Here is a 19335-nt window from a genome sequence, read left to right as displayed (position 1 = left end):
ACTGCGAAGAATGAAGCAACTTCTTTGAAATTTTGCTCTGAACTCACCTCATGATACAAGGTGTGGGACAGAATCCGGAGGGTACTTGAGGAAGGAGAAACCTGGGCCCTTTGCTTGACAACCTCAGATGGAACCCGTATGAGGCATGCAACCTGCAAAAGAACCGTACGTTCAGAGAGCAATTCCTTTTGCTGCCTTACTCTTCAGATAGCAGACACATTTGGAGATTGTTCCAAGTACAGAAACCTGAGAAACGAAGAAATCATTTTTGTAATTATACGAGTTGAACTTAAAAGCTGTTTATGAGCAGCTTATGTATTTGCTCTGAGCGCTATGTACTTTCTGAACACAAAATTGTACTAACAGAAAAATGGAAGTACCCTTGAAATTTTTAACTTCCAAACCAGAAGTAGATTTGGGTGAGGAAAATCACCAATGAAACCAAAATTTTGAAGCCATCCTATCCTTTGGCAGCCACAGGAATTTTTCCCCACCACTTTCACAGATCTGAACTGGAGAGTCAGGACTTGAACAACAAACTTCTTTCCTAGGTACTTCCTTTGCGCCCTCTAGTGACTGAGAGCAAGAGACACTCAGGTTAGCTTTAGATGCACACAATATATTCAAGGTTTACCTTAAAACACACACTGGATTTCATTCAAGATGAATCATTGGACTGATTCTTTCCCACACAATGAATTTATTAGGCAAGAAAGGCCCCTGCCGCTGGATGTAATAATGTGGCTGCTGCCACAAAGCTCCAGCTTTTCTGAAAAAGCCAGACCTGGCTTTAAAACGTTCACCTGCCACTACAACTTCAGGTAGGAGTTAAGCTTGTGTGCACATAATTTTGAGGAATGAGGATCCTGAAGTGTCGGAGAGTTACAAGCCTCTCATCTCTCTAGAAAATGCCTGTTTATCAGCACTTAAACTTTTAAGAAGAGTTTGTCTTCAGTTGGCCCCAGGGATACTTAAAGCAGTGCTGGGACTGGTGGCAAAACACCAGAGACACCACAGGCCCTCACCAGATTCTTAGCCTTCCTCAGTCCCATCCTGTGCCGGGCTCAGGAACACACTGCGACGAACCTGGTCCCTAGACATAAAGGTGATCACCAAGTACTTCAAGTCAACAGCAAGCTAGGTGAAAACTGTCCATCTGAAGTGGCAAAACAAGCTGCTAACTCAGAAACCCACATGGGCCAAAGAGAGTGTAAGTTCAGGAATTTACTGCCAGATTGCACAGAAACAAGTAACTTGAGTGGTCATCTGTGGGTAACACAGCGCAAGGTTTAAGTTCCATTTTCACAGAGACCAAGAAAAAGTCCGTTACCCTGTTTTATTCCTACAAGTTTACCAGACAACAATATCCAAAAGTCATTACAAACAGATCTAACTGCATGTGCTCTTTGATTCTCAGGGTCAAAAATAACAAGTGACCCCAATCTGTCAAGAAAATAAGAACTGTCAAGTTTTTTGATAGTTCAGCATAAATATTTATAGAACTTCATGCTTCATAACACTCCATGTCCTTATATTAGCTTTTTATTCCTTCAAAATATGGAGGCAGGAGGAAAGCTTTAAAAAGGCTCGGATGAAAACAATCTAGTCAATCAAGACCAGACAAAGAGTGCAGCGTGGCTTCCTGACATCTGGGGTGCTGCAGTTTTGGCATGAGAAGGGTGGCTACAAAGTAATGTCTCTATTTCACCTGGACTACTTGGGGTGCAGTTCATTTCAAATTAACTTTGATGTTTCTCCCATTTGAATTTGCATTTACAAGGGAATCTGTGGCTGCACAAGAACAAAAACAGTGATTACATTGCTGTTATGAAAGTAAATAAAGGCTTGTGTCACCCAGGCTGCGCTGTCAGATTGGCTCCACAGGGCACTTCTGGTACAAAAAAAGCCACGAGCTGCAACTGCCAACATCAGACTGAACGGTGACATTTCCGCTGTGCACCTGAACTTACAACGTGTTACCTTATTTGTTCCTACATGTGTACCTTACTATCAGTATCAATCCAAGCAGTCTTTTGATGTTAGTCAAACACGGGTCTCTAAAGGGAAGTATGCAAGATTAAGTTCACTCCTGTCTTATTAGCCCACAAGGTTGAAAAAAAGTAACAACCTGGGACAGATGGGTGCAGAAAAATCTCAAATCCATTATGCTCAGATCTCAATCACTGCAGCGTCTTCCAGGTAACACTGCCAAAGTTAAAAGAACACAACACGCACCTCCACCGTTTGCTTTCTTAGCTAAATATGTTCAAGCAGCACCAGTATGATAACACCGCACCAAGAGAATTCACACTTAAATTTTCAGACATCTGAAAGCTATAAGCAAATTGCACGAGCAAGGGTGAAAGATGTAATTGTGTGGCTGCTCCGCAGTAACTGTCCACGTATATGCTTTTACCTGCATCGACTACTAGACAAATAGACATGGAAGACAGACAATCATGTGACCTTGCATGGTGGGAGCCCATTCACCTCCCTAAGCACCAAGATCCCAGGAAGAAATTGCTTTTTAATCTCTTGACTGTTCACACAGATGTAGCCTGTTGCTTGCCACAGAAGAGCACAATACAGCCTGCCATACTGAGGCCACTCCTGGTGCATCCTACCAGTTTTGGGGATGACCCTGGGACAAATTAGCTCTCTGTTGAGCTGCTGCACAGCCAGCCACAGAGAGGGTACAGCAGTGGGCCCTCAGCTACCTCGGCCGACATTAAGGCATGAGACAACAGCACCCTGTTGATAGGGGCCACGCTCATTTTTCCAAGGAAGCTCTGGAGCCAGGAGTTATTCCCTTTTTTTGATGGGAGTGGAAAGACAGAATCAAGATCCTACAGACCAAGTTCAGGGGAAAAATGGGTGCTGCCCTGTAAGCTCCTTCCTTATTTGTCAGGTAATACAATTCTCCAGTTTTCAGACTCTCTCCTCCATGTCAGTGCACGCATATACGTACTATAAGGGCAGGAAGACAATAACACTGAAACAAAAGGCTCAAGGATTTTTAGATTTAAGCTTTAACAAAACCTGATTTTACAGCTACAAGCAAAGCTATTATTAGTTTACAGGGCAGGTATGCAGAAATGACAGTATTAGCATCTATTATCTTTCTAGTCTTTTAATACAATAACCACTTCTGAACAAAAGAGTACTGAATTTCAAAATCCTTGTCTTAAATCATTACCAGGTCAAAGAGTGACTCCAGTATTTAGGCACAAACCTAAGTGCATTTTTAATTTACTGACTTGCATTAGCCAGTTAGGGACAAAAGCTAAAAATAGGACTATTTTGTTAACATTTATCTATGTATTACTAAGACAGTATATCTTCCAATTAAATGAAGGTAATTTTTTTCCTCTGTCAGTTCAGGGAAAAGTGTTTTAACTTTTGGATACTCCTTGCATGCATCAATGCTGCCATCTCCTGGTCGGATTCATGTGGGAATCAGACTTCCCTGGTTGTTCTGACCGATGTCTCCACTGATTGTGAAGAATGAGCAGTGCAATTAAAGTCTCAAAGTGCCTTAAAGTCAAGACAAAGCCTCTTTCTATATACCGATTTAAACATTTTGTTTCAGTATATCTGAAACATGTTCCTACATGGCTGTAGCTAACAAAATAAGATCTGCTGCAAATAGCACCAGGAACCTACACAAAGCCTTTCACATGGACTCATCTGAGTTTATTGGAAACACCTTATCTTAAAGCACTACCTTCTGCACAGGGTCCAAGCCTACTTACAGCTGGAGCAGCTGTTCAGAATTAGGCAGTATTCATCTAATTCATCACCACAAGGCTACCGAGCATTTTTCTCTAGACAATAAGACAAGACACAGTAAAAAAAGAACAAAGAGGGGATAGGCCTGCTTACAAGGGGGTTCAGTGCAAGTAAGTCATCCAGGCCTTGATGACTCAATAGCCAGGGAGCTGCAAAAGCTACAAGATATACACAGCTCACTGTTCATCCAGGGAAACCAGCAGCAAACAGCCTACTGTGAAAACGGCTGAAGAAAACTCCCAACCAAAAGGAGATTTTTTTTTTTTTTTTAATTATTTTGTGGTTAATGTGACAAAGAATCTGGAGTAGCTGGTTGGACTAGAAAGAACCCATCGCATTGCCACTGCAAATTCTGGAATAAGCACTCGTCTGCAAGCCACCATGACACCACTTCTAGTTCACTAGCAGGTCCTTGCTCCTCTATCCAATATGTTCTGTTCTTTAGGCAAAGCCAAACATAGACAATGACATCATCTTTAGAAAAGACTACAACTCCTCCTAGTCTTCAGAGATATATTATTATTATAATATTAACATATCCCATTTAGATTAACAGCCTTTTGCTTCCATCCTTCATGCTCCAGGCTAACCATTTGCTACATGACTGGTTTTGTAGGATTTAGTAGAGAATCAAAGATAACATGTGCATTTGGTTTTAGGCACCTATACTACAGTTTGACCACTAACCTTGCAGGCATGATCTCTGCAGGAGATGTATCCAGAAACGTTTGAAGGAGGACAGAGCAGGTGTTACAGTTGCTATTAAGGGCTTATGCTGGGTATTTAAACTGGGTTGATGCATGGCAGGTTTTTCTCAGAACCAGGGACACAGCTGGTACAGCACTATTAGCAGCTTTGTACCTCTAAGGAGAGCAGCTTGAGAAAGCATTTCCTTATGCAGCCTGGCATGCACCTTGCACAGCTGATGATCTGACTCACACTCTTAAAAGCTCCCACAACCATACAGTCTGAGCACTTCTTGTCTTTAATAAGAGACAGATATTATCCATGCTCTTAAGACAGGCTACTGAAGGGCAAAGACTAAGAGCCCATTCTGCTAAGATGCTGGCACCTGATGTGCTCCTGGCTAAGAGCTGATCTATTCTCTGCACTAATCTGGGCTTGGGTGAGGATCAAGACCAAATTTTTTCCACTTAGTAATTAGCCAGCCATTCTGCTACAAGGCAGGAGAAGAGTAGTCTGAGGACAGAGAACTGTTCTGGAATACGTTAGTGGCTGGTGATTTAGGAACTCAGTGACTCCAAGCAAATCTCTGGCTTGCATGTCTAAGCCTGCTTTGAAAACTGGGTACAAAAACATGTGGTAAGCTCCAGAAAACTTTTCTGTGTGGCAGCTTTAAACCCTTTAGAACACTTTCTAAAGGATTTTAATTTTAAATTTCCCAAGCAGGAGGTTAGTTTTAATGACTTTGCCCGAGTAGGCTGGGAAACTTTAATTGATGTTCACCATATAAATATAATTTAATACTTAACACAGAACTAAAGGAACATACCTGGGGAGAGTTACTCTTAAATGTCACTTGCATAAGTTTATTCTTGATCAAATAAGAATCTAATTTACGGCACTATACAACTTTGTATCCAGAGAGCAGAGACTTTAAACTAAACTTCACAATACCTGTGCAAGATAATCACTAACCCATTCAGGAGAAAAAGCTGCTGCACAAAAATTACAACAAAGAGGCTATGACTTATCAAAGGACATATATTTAGACTGCAGTCAATCCGGCAACAAAATCCTAATCTCTCACCCCATTCTTGAAGGTCAAAAGGATTGCCTGCTCCAACATAATGTAGAAAGAGCAAGAAGAACAGAGCAACTCTAAAACCCTGTTCAAAGAGAAGCAGCAATAAAGATGTTTTTGGTGTTGTGGGGTGTTTGGGGGGTTTTTTGGTTTTGGTTTGGGTTTTTGGAAGGTTTTTTTGGTTTTTTTAAAGTGCACTCTGCATTAGCCCTGGCCATGCTCCTGCAGACAAAAGCTACCTTATAGCTCAGGTTTGTTTTGTTGTTTTTTTGTTTGTTTGGGGGTTTTATATTAAAAAAAAAGCTGCTTCGCAAAATAGGTTAATAAATATGACAATCTGAGCATCTCAAATTCTACGTCAGATGCTCCCTTCTAAGTAGGAAGTTACTATTTTTAATCTGAAACATAAAAAATGTCCTTTTCTATTCCTCAGATAACTGAATGATTAAAATAATAGGCGAGTCTAAAATTAAGAGATCTTAAGTTGCACTAATTTCCTTTGGATCCTGAAAAAGAAGGGGAAATCTCCCTCTTGATTCAAGTCAGAGGCTCTCAAAAAACCTTGAATTCAGCACTGCAGCTTTCCATGCTTCTCCAAACTCTGTAAGTTTATGTTTGGTTCTTCACATCTCACTGGGATTCTTGTCTCCAACAGAAGAGAAAAAAATTAACTTTTTTGATGCAATATTATAAGATTAGCAAAGTATTTCATCCTCCAAATAATTGTTTCTAAACTCTGGTCACAACTCTTGGATTGGGAATGTCAGATAGCAGGGGAAGTGGGGAGCATGAGATGAATCTGTAGACAGAAGATGAACTGCCTCACCCTTTCCACCACCAGGAAAATTAACAGCAAAGAAGAGAAACATGAAATACGCATTTGTCATTTGGTTTCATATTTTCTTTGAACAGAGAAGCCTGAACTGCTGCAATCATAGACCCATAACAGTGCAAACACCAATAAACCTTCATGTAAATAACTGCTGCCCTTTTGACCAAGATCGAACAAAAATATACATTTCTATGGTCTGTAATTTGCTGTGGGTCACAACTCAAGTTGTGAACAAGTCTTTCCACACATGCTTGTCAGCAGGCTGTGCTACCTGCTAAAGCACAATTGAGGTGGAGAACTGAAGTGTTAACACCTGTTTTAATGAGGAAATTGTCTCCAGGAATGACAGAAACTGCCCAGTATATGTACTGTCCACTATCAGTTTCCACTTTAAGTGCCAGCCCCAGAGAAAAAGTGTTCATATTCAAAATAAAACCTCAGAATATACTAATCTTATTTTCCCCTCCCACACTCATGCACAGCACAGACATGCCCTTCCAGCATAGTTAAATTCAGCCCTGTGCAAAGCTGCTGGGGTCATGAACAGGTGACTCCACTCCTAATTTAAACCCCATGGAGAGAACAAGTTTTGACTAATGGGTTCTGGATGGGAAAGTTTAGACAATGCCAAGCTCTTTGTCCCATCTTTTCCTCTGACTGACACAATAGAGCCTTCATTAATTTAACTGCAGCTCCCCTGTACACTGGCAGGAAACATTTCTTCAAAGAGCAATCTCACCCAGCAAGATCCCTCAGATCTCAGCACTTCCCAGAGCTTAAAAACACACTATTTCAGAGATGAGACCATTCACAGGGACTGAAGGTCACAAGAATTTGGAAAAGCAGAGCTTCTGCACACACATTTTCAACTTCCTCCAAGTTTCCACCTTAGATGACTTCACCTGGAATCTGCAGAGCTGTTTTGCAGACTGTTATTTCATCCTGTCATTGTCAAACCTAAGTCAACTCCTTATTATTGCTTTCCAGAGCTCCCTTCTTCCTGCTCCAGAGCATCATCTGCACCACCACACACTTCTTCCTTCACAATGGCCATCTTGGCTTAGCCTTTTCACCCCAGCTGCCTGAAGTCCTCAGCTGGCTCCTTGTCCATCATTTCAGGAGCCCTCTCAACACAGGCTTCTGCCCCTCTCTCAGATTTCCTTCCCGACATGTGGCTCTTCAGTTGCCCAGCTACATGCCCTACAACTCCTGCTGTGGGTTTCCTGCCTACCTCTCCATCAGCCACGTCAGATACACCTTAGAAAACTTTTGTCCTCAAACAGTGGAAATTTGTGCTGAGTTCTCTTCACAGCAAGGAGAAACTGTTACCCCAATTATATCAGTTAACAGGCAAAGAACAGAGAAAGTCTGTGAAGCTGACAAGGCTAACACTGAACACTTCTTTACAGAAGTACTTCTCACTGCAGATGTTTTGCAAGTTTGTGTGCTTTGCATAACTAAACTGGTCTTTCACAGTTTAACCAATGTAGAGTTCTGTTTCTTTTTTAAAACTAAACCTAAAACTTACTGGAAGTGGCCTGCTGTTATGCACACCTCTTTTGTACTCCAGCACAAACTTAGTGTCCCACAGATTTTGAAGTTCCTCAGTACAGTCACAAGGAGTTGGTTTAAACTCGAGTGGCAAAAATCAGACAGCTGAATAGCTTTAAAAAAAAAATCTTCCTTAACCTGGTTGATGCTCGAATCATAAATTACTACCACATTTAAACACAGAAAGCCTTAAAGCCGAAGAAGAGTAGACCCTTAATTCAACATACAGAATTGTCTGCATGATCCAATCTATCCCAGCAACTCTTCCACCACCGAGAGTCTGTTAAACTTCTTTTAAAAGGCTTAAGAAACTAATCACATCCACCAGCCAAACTGTTCTTTCAGCAAAAGTAGCATGGTACATCCCATCCAGCATAAAACTGTTTCCAAGGAGCCAAGTGGGGTCAGGCTGTGTTACAGGAGGACAAATGTTAATGAGATTCCAGGCAAGAGAACACAGGCAATATTTTCTGAAAACACATTAAGTCTCCCGTTGAAAGATGACTAGTATTTTACAATTTGCTCAGTCTCTTGGGGTTACATTGGCCCAGAACACGGAAATTTCAACTACATTGTATTTTATCAAGTATTTTCCTTTAATTGATCCCTTACTCTTTCCTACAGCCTTTTCGCTTAAAGAATTACAGGCTTGTCCACATATGGAGCTATTCAGAAATAGTTATTCCTGACAAACCCTATACAGAACCTTACTTTGGAATAAACTTACCTTAAACTATCTCAGACATTTCCAAAGCCGACTCTGGCAGAATATGTTGCAAGCCAGGAAATCCATCAGGAAATACTTTTAAATTATTTATTTCTCACTTACACTCTTTAACCCAAATTAGCTTTCCTCTATAGAGGACTTTGAGCTACAAATATTTCTACATCAGCTGAATATCAGCCCTAGGATTGAAAGAAAAGAGATGACAACCATCAAGCTTCTACTCTTTACTGCAAAGTAGCATGTCCTCTAAGCCCTGAATTGAGTAGATGACACAAAGCAATCTAGGAAGGGCAGCTGATGAAGAAGAGGCCAATACATACAGTTAACATGGAGCATACAAGAGAAGATCAGCATGGGTGGCTGGTTAGGTGTTTGACAGTTCTTAATTTGCTGTTTCAGCCTTTAATTGTATGATGAATTTGTTGGCAGCATTTGTGGACTCATGCCTCCATTCATCTTTATTTACAACCAATTTTCAGCTGCAGCTCTAATTTGAGTTTCCATCCGCTCTAACTATGCTCCTTCTCCACTAGCTCTTAATGGCAGCAGTCTCACCTTCACAACCATCTTCCAACCACTGCTCAGCTACACTTCTGCACAAAGATTTGGCAAAAATCTTGCAGCATCTGTATTGCAGACATGACCTCACCTAGATTAATTTATGAATATTTCAAAATCCACCATGATTAATTCAAAAGACCACCTACGTTGCTGCACTCCCCACCATTGCTCATCTCGCCAGGGTTGACACGTTCCCCTTCTCAATGCCTATATGCATCCAGATATGCACAGCACAAAAGACAGTCACACCTAAAATGACAGGCACTGATCAATGAAAATAGTAAAAAAAGCTTAAGTACTGTGGAACAGGTCCCATCAAACTTCGACTGCTGTCAGACTTTGGATACTAATTTGAATACTATGGTCTGCCAGCCCATACTACACTGATTGAGAGGAGATAGGATGCAAAGCAGAAAATGCAGCTTTTTGTTTTTAAACAGTTTTGTCCTTTTATTAGTTCAGTTCTTAGAAAAGGGATAGTTAAAAATTCAAAGCCATTAGCCCAAAGTCTAGACACAGTAAGTACTAAATCACTTCTTTGTTGCAGCAGACAATTGTTGATTTAGAAGCAACTCTCCCCAGAGTGTCAAACTTGCCTGTTGAACTGAAAAGCCGTATCTTCCAACATGCAAGTTTTGGAGTTTCAAATAGCTAAAATCTTAACTCCATATCTGATGTGAGCAGCTGTTTCATCTCTGTTAGATTGGGCTCCTGCAAGCTGATCTTCTAGGGCTTACTATGCTGTAAAGCCCTGACCAATTATCCTGCTGGAGATTCTTTCATGATATTACTCTGTGGATTTGTCTGACTCATGCTTCTGCCTCTTCCTCAGAACCGGCATTAATAGCAACTTTCTTCTCTGACCTAGCCAGTTACTCTCATGGAATTCATACCAATACACTTTTGGAGATTCCTGTTCTTCTATTAAACTGAAACTAATTAACTGTTTCAAAAGATACTGCAGGGCGGAGGGAAGAAAGGGCTGATTCGTGGACAGAGAGAGACAACATGATGTTGTCTATCATGTCTAAAATGCCTTTTTTTTCCAGAAAAAAACCCTAAAATAATATAAAACATGCGCTTTCCTTCTTTATTTTAATTAAAAGCACACTCAAAATGTCATTCTACAGAATCGTGATTTGTAAACCGTAAACTTGTTTGCATTTGGGCTTGCTTCTTCTAAGAAACAAGTTAGGACTAGTAGAGAAAGCTAGCTGAATTCCCCAGAAAGATAATTCCTGCATTAAAAAGCTTTCCTATTTGACACATCCCAACAGCAGATAAAAAGATTCCCAAGTTATTAATACTGAGGGTCAGATGCTAATCACAGATGAACCACACACTTTGCTCTTATTGCAAAAGTACCTTAAGTGGCAACACACCGGAATACACAACTGAGCTTGGAATTTCACCTTGAAGTACCTGTCCTCACCTTGCCCTGTGGAGCCACATGATCCCCTCTCCCCAGTGAAGTGACAAACTTTTGGATGTTTCAATTCAAATTGATTCAACATCCCTCCTTTCTCAAATTTTGGAAAAAAGTGAAGTGTGAGGCTATGCCAAAATCCTCCTTGCTGAGGACAGCCAAACCTATCATCTTCGAAGGGAGCAGTCCCTACCTAACCATTCAGAGCTCTCTCAGAAGACAGCCGAGGTTTCCATCTCTTCCTATGAGGTTGATGCTCCACCAAAGCCTAGCAGGTAGCCTGAGTTTTGGCATTCTTTCAGCCAGACCAGAAACACCTTTCTAGACCCATAAGCTTGTCCAGCATTTATACAGCTCAAGGGACCACAGTGCAGAGACACTGAAGCAGAATGAAAACAAGCCAGATGAGGAACCTAAAGTATCATGGCTACATCAGCTTAAAAATTTAACAGGACAAACGAATGCAGGCATAGTGTCACTAATATGACTAGGCAGCTTTCAGGACCTGAGTTACTTTCTCTGTCTGGTGCTATGGCATACTCCATAGACACACAACTTCATTGCAAGTAACCTGGGATCTGGCAGCCTTGGGGATGCACTGCACAGCGTCAACACACCTCCAGCACCGTAATCCTAAAATACTCTGGAAACTTACACAAGGACAAAAGCAGCTCAATAACTTCAGCTGGTAATCTACTTCCAGAGCATGGTCATTACTGCTAGCTGCCAAAAGAACAGGACATCTACCTCCCATCCTGGTCCTCAGTCCTCCCTCACACTTTCTCTCACAAGCAAGCTGAAAGTCAAAGTAGCTTGCTTTCCTACAGAGTAGGGAAAAAAAAAAAATACAACATCACCAAAAATAGCCAATCAAAAATAAAAAGTCAGAAAGATAAGAGTGAACCTGATATTTACAAGCAACAGCCCAAAACTTTCACTAAATATCTTGCAAAGCTCAGATCGTAACCATAACAATATCTAAATATTAGACGGGAAAGGCTGTGGTCAGCTAGCTTCTCTAGAACATGATCCAAACGACTTTATTCTCACCTCCACGGAAAAGCCAGCAGGATGTAAAAGTTAACTGTGCTGAATCCAACCATTTTGGCACTCATGAAGAAAACCTCATCGGTCAAACTGGGATGATCCTAAACTTGTCCCATAAAACCACGTTTGCAGGAGGCTCGTGGGGGACGCTCAGAGGGGGACATCTCTTTATCAAAGTTTCTTGTAATTAATGGTATACACTGTCATATTAAACTGACATAAAAAATTCTGTACAAATCAATCTGGAGCTGTACAATTAACTCTGGATCTGCAAGACGCACCTGGTTACTATTTAAAATGGGCACTAGGAGGTTAAAAATACTGCTCCTTCTCCGAGTTACTTACACCACCTTAGAATATTAAAAGTAAAATTTTAGAACATCTGGTTTTCCTTTCCACTCCCTATGATATCATGTTTTCCAAGCACATTTGGCAGCTCACTGTAAAGATACAGGCAGACTAAACATACAGGGCAATGTAGAGTCAAGATGAAAAATTCCAAAGCCCTGGATGCAGTAAGTGTGTTTCCTATCTCCAAATTTCAGTGACACAAGTGGTATAATAGAGTTTTCCCCCCCTCAGTAACTCATGTATTCTTCAACCTTCTTCCCTGACGAAATGATATACCATATATCTGCCCTCTAGAGTTTTGGCTGTGTCTTTAAGTAATTTTTCATGTATTATGGTATATTCAGAGTCCCTATACAGCAAGATTCAGTTATAGGACAAAATAATTATGTTTAACAGGGTCAGATTTTGTATGTACTTCTCTTTATCTCACTCTGGGAGATGAGATTAGCCTTCTATATTCCTCCTGCCTAAAAGGGAAAAAAAAACCAAACAAAAAAACAAACCATGCTACAGCCACCGCCTTTTTACTGCTTGGTTTTGTGCCTCCTAGCCTGGAACTGGGAAATTGGACCAAACCAGTTCCAGGGGACTATGTTTCCCATGAATTTACACAGGCTGCAAACAATACAGAAGAGTGGCTGTTATAAAAACTAAGAGCTCCCCTTTGACCAATTTCTGCCGTATATTTTAACGTATCTTGACGCAACCTTTGCATTTTTTCCTCTTTACCTATTTTATTATTTTCACTAGGTCACATTCAAAACACAGATTAGTCAGCATTAACATACCTTTAAGCTTAGCACATACTCATATTTTATTGATGCACAAGAAGGTAGCTGACTCATTTACGCTCACCAGTGAAGGAGCAGCAAACCGAGAAATCCAACATCAGGTGGATCGCTCTAAATCTTAATTTCTCCATTTTGTAAAAAGACAGTTTGGAAATGCAAGGAGATGCCTTGGGAATCCTAACATGACAGAGTCTTTGGCTTATTATTTCATATTTAAAAGCAATTTATATCACAGTAATTATTAAAGTGTACAAAGAAGGAAAAGTATGTATTAAAAAAACCACTACTGACAAAATAATAGTCCCAGTGGTTATGCCCTGATTAAAACTTAATGACTAATCAATAAAACTATAATTACAACTTTCACCATGATGCAATTTGGAAGAGTTTATATAAAGTCTTAGCTGATCAATAGAAATATATAAAACAAATGTAGGAAGATCTTGCTTTGTACTATTTTTATTACAGGTTTGTTGTAGCAAATCTCTAAATCCCCATCTCAATTATTTTAGAGCTTAGTTCTCCCATCACACCAAGGGGAGAAGAAAAGCTAGCAAAAAAGCAGAATCTTATTAGCTGGAAAACGGCTATTACAATATCGCAGTTTCCACACCATAAAGTCAGATTGCCATTTCAATGGCTATCGCTATCTATTTCTCTGGCCTTAGAGTAGCAAGAGCCAAGCACACGAGACAGCCCTGAGCAACTTCACTTAACTATGCTGCATCTCCGTTTGTAAGCCTGAAAATGAAAGCAGTTAAGTGCCTGAGTTGTAAGGGTCATGAGACTACAGACCACCTTGGAAAAAATGGGCAACAGGTTCTGTAATCATGCAAGGAGTCATCTGTAGCCAACTGTTCTTTGGCTGCTGCTGATCAAATTACCCAGTTATAGCTTTCTCACAGAATCCTCACAGGCAGAAGTATACTATAAATAACCCACTCATGAAAGAGACTTTTTTTTCCAGTGGATTTTATCGCAGAGCACTGGCAGCTCTTCATGAGCCTAATCGTCATTTTGCTTGATTCTGAAACAGCACTCAAGAAGCTTAAAACACCTCTTGGATCTCCTGTTCCACAAGATACCAGGCAAACAAGGAATTTAAGGGCTATGCATTGCCATAGTGGTGAAGAATCTCTTGCTGATTTCTAACAGCCTTTATATAATTTCCATGGAAGTAAGTTCTATACATTGCCTTAAGTTAGAAGTCATAACCTGACAGCACAGGCTCTAATCAAGATCAAGAAGAATCCACCTGAGGCAGCAACACAAATGTATCCCACCCAGCCCTAAATCTATCACCTTCTATCTACTCCTGCCTATAACCACTACCAGACTGGTTAGTAGGTGCTGCATTCACCTATCTTCATGTGCTTGGTATGTTAAATTAAGTTCCCTGGCTAAGTCCCATTCAATCTAATCAGTATCATTTCCACAGAATAAAAGTTACTTGGGAATCAAAGCTGAACCCACAGAGAGCAGGGAGAGCTGAACTGCTTCCCGTGGGAAGTAGCTAGGCTATGCTGCTATAATAGCAAGGCACCTGGTGCTAAGCTAAAATGGCATAGATCCCTCTGCACTCCTGGTAGCTTGGGACCAACCTACAAGTAAACTAAGCCACCACAGGGAGTATAAATACACAGCTACCTGTAATGGAGAGAAAGAAGCCAGTGTCACAAGACATGAAAAAAAAAAATCAGTTAATAAAAGCAGAATATGGAACCACAGACACAATATATTTTTCTGCCCCACATCATGGGCTAAGTTTAAGTTGCAAAAGAGCAGAAAAGCTAGTTTAATACAACCCATTTCCCTCCCCCAAACTTGTGGAGACACAGCAATTCGCACCCCATTTCATCACTGCAGTGCCAGGAAACACCCAGTGTGACAAAAGCAGGAGAAAGGAGGTGGACAGCGCTGGCAGGAACAGCAATGGACTGCTTACAGCTGAACACCCAGCCCGGAACGCTGCCAAGGCACAGTGCCAACTCTGCAGTTAAAAACAAGAGGAGTATCTGGGGAGAGAAGGATTTTGCTGAACCCGGAATATATTTGATTCAGCTAACCCAAAGCAACCTTGCTCTTTGTTTGCAAATAACCTCAGAAACACTTTTTAAAAACACAATACTCAAGCTTCTAGGGTAAGGCGTCTTCAGTATTTACCTATAGACAAGTTTGTGCCTGGATCAGACAGGAATGGTCAGGGTTTGTTTGACCACATGGAGAAGTGTTCTCTTTCAACACTTGCTACAGTCTATTTGCACAGGACGTTCCTGTTACAGTGTCATGTACTAGCTCTTCCAGAGCTAAACTTTCAACTCTGTGGATCTACAGGTTGTCCAGTCACCCTGGCCTTGCATGTTGGCAATGAAAGTAATTTTATGATCTTAAACTGGAATATAAAGTCACTTTCAAATACAGCCTTGACATTTCCTTAGTACTGAAAACTTTTCCTTCTCTCAGAGAAATAAAAAGAAAAGATTTCTAAGGAGCAGTCAATGTAAGCCAGGGAAACAGCCTAGATATACCAGATTGGAAAGTCAAAAGAGCAAGAGATATTTTGTTACTTAAATTCAATAGGTTAATGCTATTTCATTTGTAACTTACAATATAAAACAAAACCAAAAAAACCACCCACCCACACAATTTCTGCAAAGTCCATGCTGTTAACAAGGCAAGGGCAACCTAGGCATCAAAACAAGAGAGGCTTCTCCTGTGATCTTCCTTAATGATCATCTAAAGTGTTCAACAGAATTTGGTCCCAATTATTCTGGGTACTGTATAAACCTAGGCAAAGCAAGCCATTACTAGCAGCTCCAGAACCTGCTATAAACAAAGTAATGGATTTAACGCATAAGAAACACAGCAACTTTTTGGAAAAGTGGGCAGAAAGAGTTTTCAAAAAGCTTGTATATAGAAATTACTTTCATTATTCATACGTATCTTTATCCTGCAATAACCCAACCAATACACTAAACTAAGGGCTACAGCTATCAGAGACCATGTGAAACGCTGTCACTAAAATATACAGATGTCCATCCCAAGGAAAAAAAGCTTCATTAGATTACCCATGACATTCTCCACTGAGACACACTTCATCAGGAAAGCGTTACACATCATTTGGTAAGTGAAGTTACACCACCGCCAGTTGCCCTATACTGTCACATCACTTGGTACATCCACTAGGAGAGTCTGTTTAAAAATACAATAAAATATTTTGTTAAATAGTCTTGGCTGAATGTGAATGCATGGAGGGAAGGAGAGGGAGATAATTATTAATTAATTAATACTGGTTCTTACGTGTCAAGGTGAATGGGTTTCGGATGATGGCACCTACCTACTGTACATATAACATCATTGTCTTATGGCTATTTTTAAAATAAAAATCCTTTCCATGACTACTCCACATGAAGCTGAAAGGCTGTAAAAGCCTTTCTTGAATGTGGAGACACAATATGTGTGTCACAGTTGTGTGTCACAACTGACACACAATCACTACAATGTGAAGATGTATTCATGTTTTGGAACAATCCACATCTCCACTATCGACTGACTTAGCAAGATCAGCCAACAGGCCTACTAAGAATTGTTACTAACTGATTTATTCACTTTAAAACAATCCTTACAAGTGCCAACACTTCATTAAAAAATAAGTAATATTTTTATAAGAACTGTCACAAGTACAAAGATGGTCAACAACCAAAAACATAAGATATGACACCAAGCCTGAGTTTTCATAATTGAATGGTTTCCTCTCCTCCCACAGACACACAATATATGAACTTATTTCTTACCACTTCCCCAAGGCAGGCAGCCATCATGTGTGTTGCTGGAGTCAAGTAAGATGTAGAGCCATGGTGCAGCATGGATTTCACATTCTCATAGGTGATAAAAAACGCAGCAGCTGAAATTCAAGAATACATGCAGTCATTTAACTGTTCCTCCATCACAGAACAAGCACAAAAACATTTAGAGGTGGATTTTGTCACCTATTATTCTGCAACTGTAGTTGAAAACAGGATATTTTTGCCCCAAAACAGTACAACAGTATCAACACAATCTGTGGGATAATTCTTTCAGAAGTTCCTGCTCCTGACTATCACTGGCAAACCTCCTATTAATATCAAAGGCATCAGGACTTAAGGCCATATTTAGTATTGAGGTAAGGAAAGATGTGTTAATTAGTCATGAACGTCCAGTACGTTTTGAAAAAAATGGTATCTTCCATATTCATAGATAGGAAGGGTAGAGAGGAGGTTGTTTGGTTGAATTGGATGGATGGTCTTTATTGGGGGGGGCGGGGACGGGACCAAATCAGTTGATTAATTGAAAAGAAAAAAAACAACCCCAAAATCATCAAGGTGCTTGATACAAGTCTGCTACCCTGCGATATGCAAAACTGTTTCAGTAGCAGTTATTAATAACTTCTTCCTAGCTATCGTCAGTTTAATATTTTGCACTTTAGTTCCATAAAAAAATTCTTCCACGTTTCTGAAGGACTCGTAAAAGTCCTGTCCAGTGAACAAGAAACATACAAAACTAAACTGAGCATAGCAACACGAGCTGTGTTTATTTACTCCTACAGTCAACTACAAAGGCACTTACACCTTAAGGGTTACTCCTTCTCCTAAAGATAATTTCAGTTCTCAGTCATACGTTGGAAAGATAAAACCAGAGTTCAGATTTTGAAGATGTAAATCCTGAAAAAACTGACATGTCTTGCGGGCAAACAGATTTTAATTGTAAAGAAGGTCTATGTGAATTGCCTTCTGCTAATCAAAAGATGCTTATCACCTCAAAAGGAGATAACAGAGCAGACAAGATAAAGAACATTTTTTTTATATCATCTTATGAAGGACATCAAACATCCGAAGGTGTCAGTGGATTTGTCAGCAAAGTTCTCCTACCATTTACTACTGACAGCATAGCTTGCTGCTTTTTTATCCCTCCCTACAAAGACAAAATGGACAAAGGCATTAGGAATTTTAGATGCCTTTTCTCTGCAGGGACGACAAGCATTTACTTTTTTAAAGCCTGGCTTTCAAAAGTATTCCTGACATCTTCTCATTTTAAGTGTTGTAGTTGTTTCTAGGGAGAAAAAGATGGGCATAGCATCCCCAGGGCAATTAGCTCGAAGACCTCCAGTGCTCCAGGACTTTGAATTTTGATTCATTTCCAATACCATGAAAGAACAGGTCATGACAAAAGTGTCCAGGGCAAGCAAGACTCAAGCCCTCTTTGGCACCTGGAAATGCTTTAGGGTGCCCCTATAAGTAAGGACAGGCTTATAAGACATATCCAGGAACGCTTCCAAGGAGTAAAGGTTGCTTTTCAGAGTAAACATGCAGCAGCCTTCATTCCAGGCTTGCTCAGAGTTTGTTCAATACTGTACAATTCTAGAAACTGTTCTTCACAGCTGGACATGGACTCACAGAATCCAAAGTCACCTGCAGGAGAGGAAGCCATGGACACAAATGTCCTGTACTACATAAGTTCCCACTTAAAGAACACAAAGCATAATCCAAAGAAAATTTACCATTTGGAAAGGATCCTATAGCAGTGGAAGGGACACCAGCATAGATGCCATGAAAACCACCAGCCTTCCTAAATCCTTGAGGGCTCTGCAGTCTTGTTTTTACAGTATCCAGGGGAAAAAGGATCAAGTCAACACAGACACCAGCAACTCCACCAGCCTTCAAGACAAAACCATGGAGTAAAGTGCATTAACATTCATAAGGGTGGAGCTGTGGTGCTTATGTGAGTAACTGAGGCATGCCTAAACCAAAGCACTACTGACCGTACCCTTTCTAAGGCCAAAGTATAAACTGATAGTCTTACACAGACCTCAGTAGCTTCTATAGCTATAATAAGGAAGCTTCACCAAAAGAAAGTAATAGATATTACGACTTTTAAATCATTTTTAAGGTATTTGCAAAATAATCGCAGTGTTTTGAAAAGTACAAGCAAAGCAATGCAACACTTACCCACTACACATAAAAGCAAGACAGTGAATGCCACTTATCAAGATGACACAGCACAGAATGACCAACACCTAGGAAGTTGTGTGATAAGATCAGGGAAAGACAGAAGCAAAAAAATTCCCCCCCCCCCCCCCCCAGCCATAAGCATCTCTAGAAAGCACATTCACATTTTTCTAGCAAACTTCTTCATTTAAAGTGTTACCCCCCTATTTCCTTTGTTGAACAAAGCCCAAACTAAAACTGCTTTATTTTCTTTCACTGACAAAAGCCTATAGGAAAAAAAAATATTGAATAAAGATGTTTTCAAAGTCATAAGGAAAAGGGGAAGGTTTTTATCCAAAGCAATTCTTGAAACCAAACCCTAAAAAAATAGTTTCAACTAAAGCTCAATCTAAAGCTCCATTGTCTGTGTTTCTAGATGACTTCTTTTAAGTTTCTCCAGGGCACAGCTGATCTGTAGAAAAGAATTACTTGTCAAAAACAGGAGGAGGAGACTGAAATAAATAGAAAAATT

The 19335-nt window shown here is 40.3% G+C and overlaps 1 protein-coding gene across 1 annotated transcript in view; it reads right to left on the bottom strand.

The window, feature by feature from the left end:
* SLC25A26 (solute carrier family 25 (S-adenosylmethionine carrier), member 26) overlaps positions 1-18545 on the bottom strand; it is a gene marked incomplete at its 5' end in the record, with an annotated part of 86917 nt that extends 68372 nt beyond the window's left edge. Inside the window, 3 exons of the mRNA XM_009329848.1 lie at positions 48-152; positions 16635-16744; positions 18377-18545. Of these exons, the coding sequence (XP_009328123.1) occupies positions 48-152; positions 16635-16744; positions 18377-18545 (384 nt within the window). The remainder of the gene's footprint in view (positions 1-47; positions 153-16634; positions 16745-18376) is intronic.
* Between the last annotated feature and the right edge of the window lie 790 nt (positions 18546-19335).

Source organism: Pygoscelis adeliae, unplaced genomic scaffold, assembly GCF_000699105.1.
Source record: "Pygoscelis adeliae isolate BGI_AS28 unplaced genomic scaffold, ASM69910v1 Scaffold67, whole genome shotgun sequence".
Classification (NCBI taxonomy): Eukaryota; Metazoa; Chordata; class Aves; order Sphenisciformes; family Spheniscidae; genus Pygoscelis; species Pygoscelis adeliae.
Note: the sequence above shows the minus strand (reverse complement) of the source record. Positions and strands in the feature narration are given on the sequence as shown.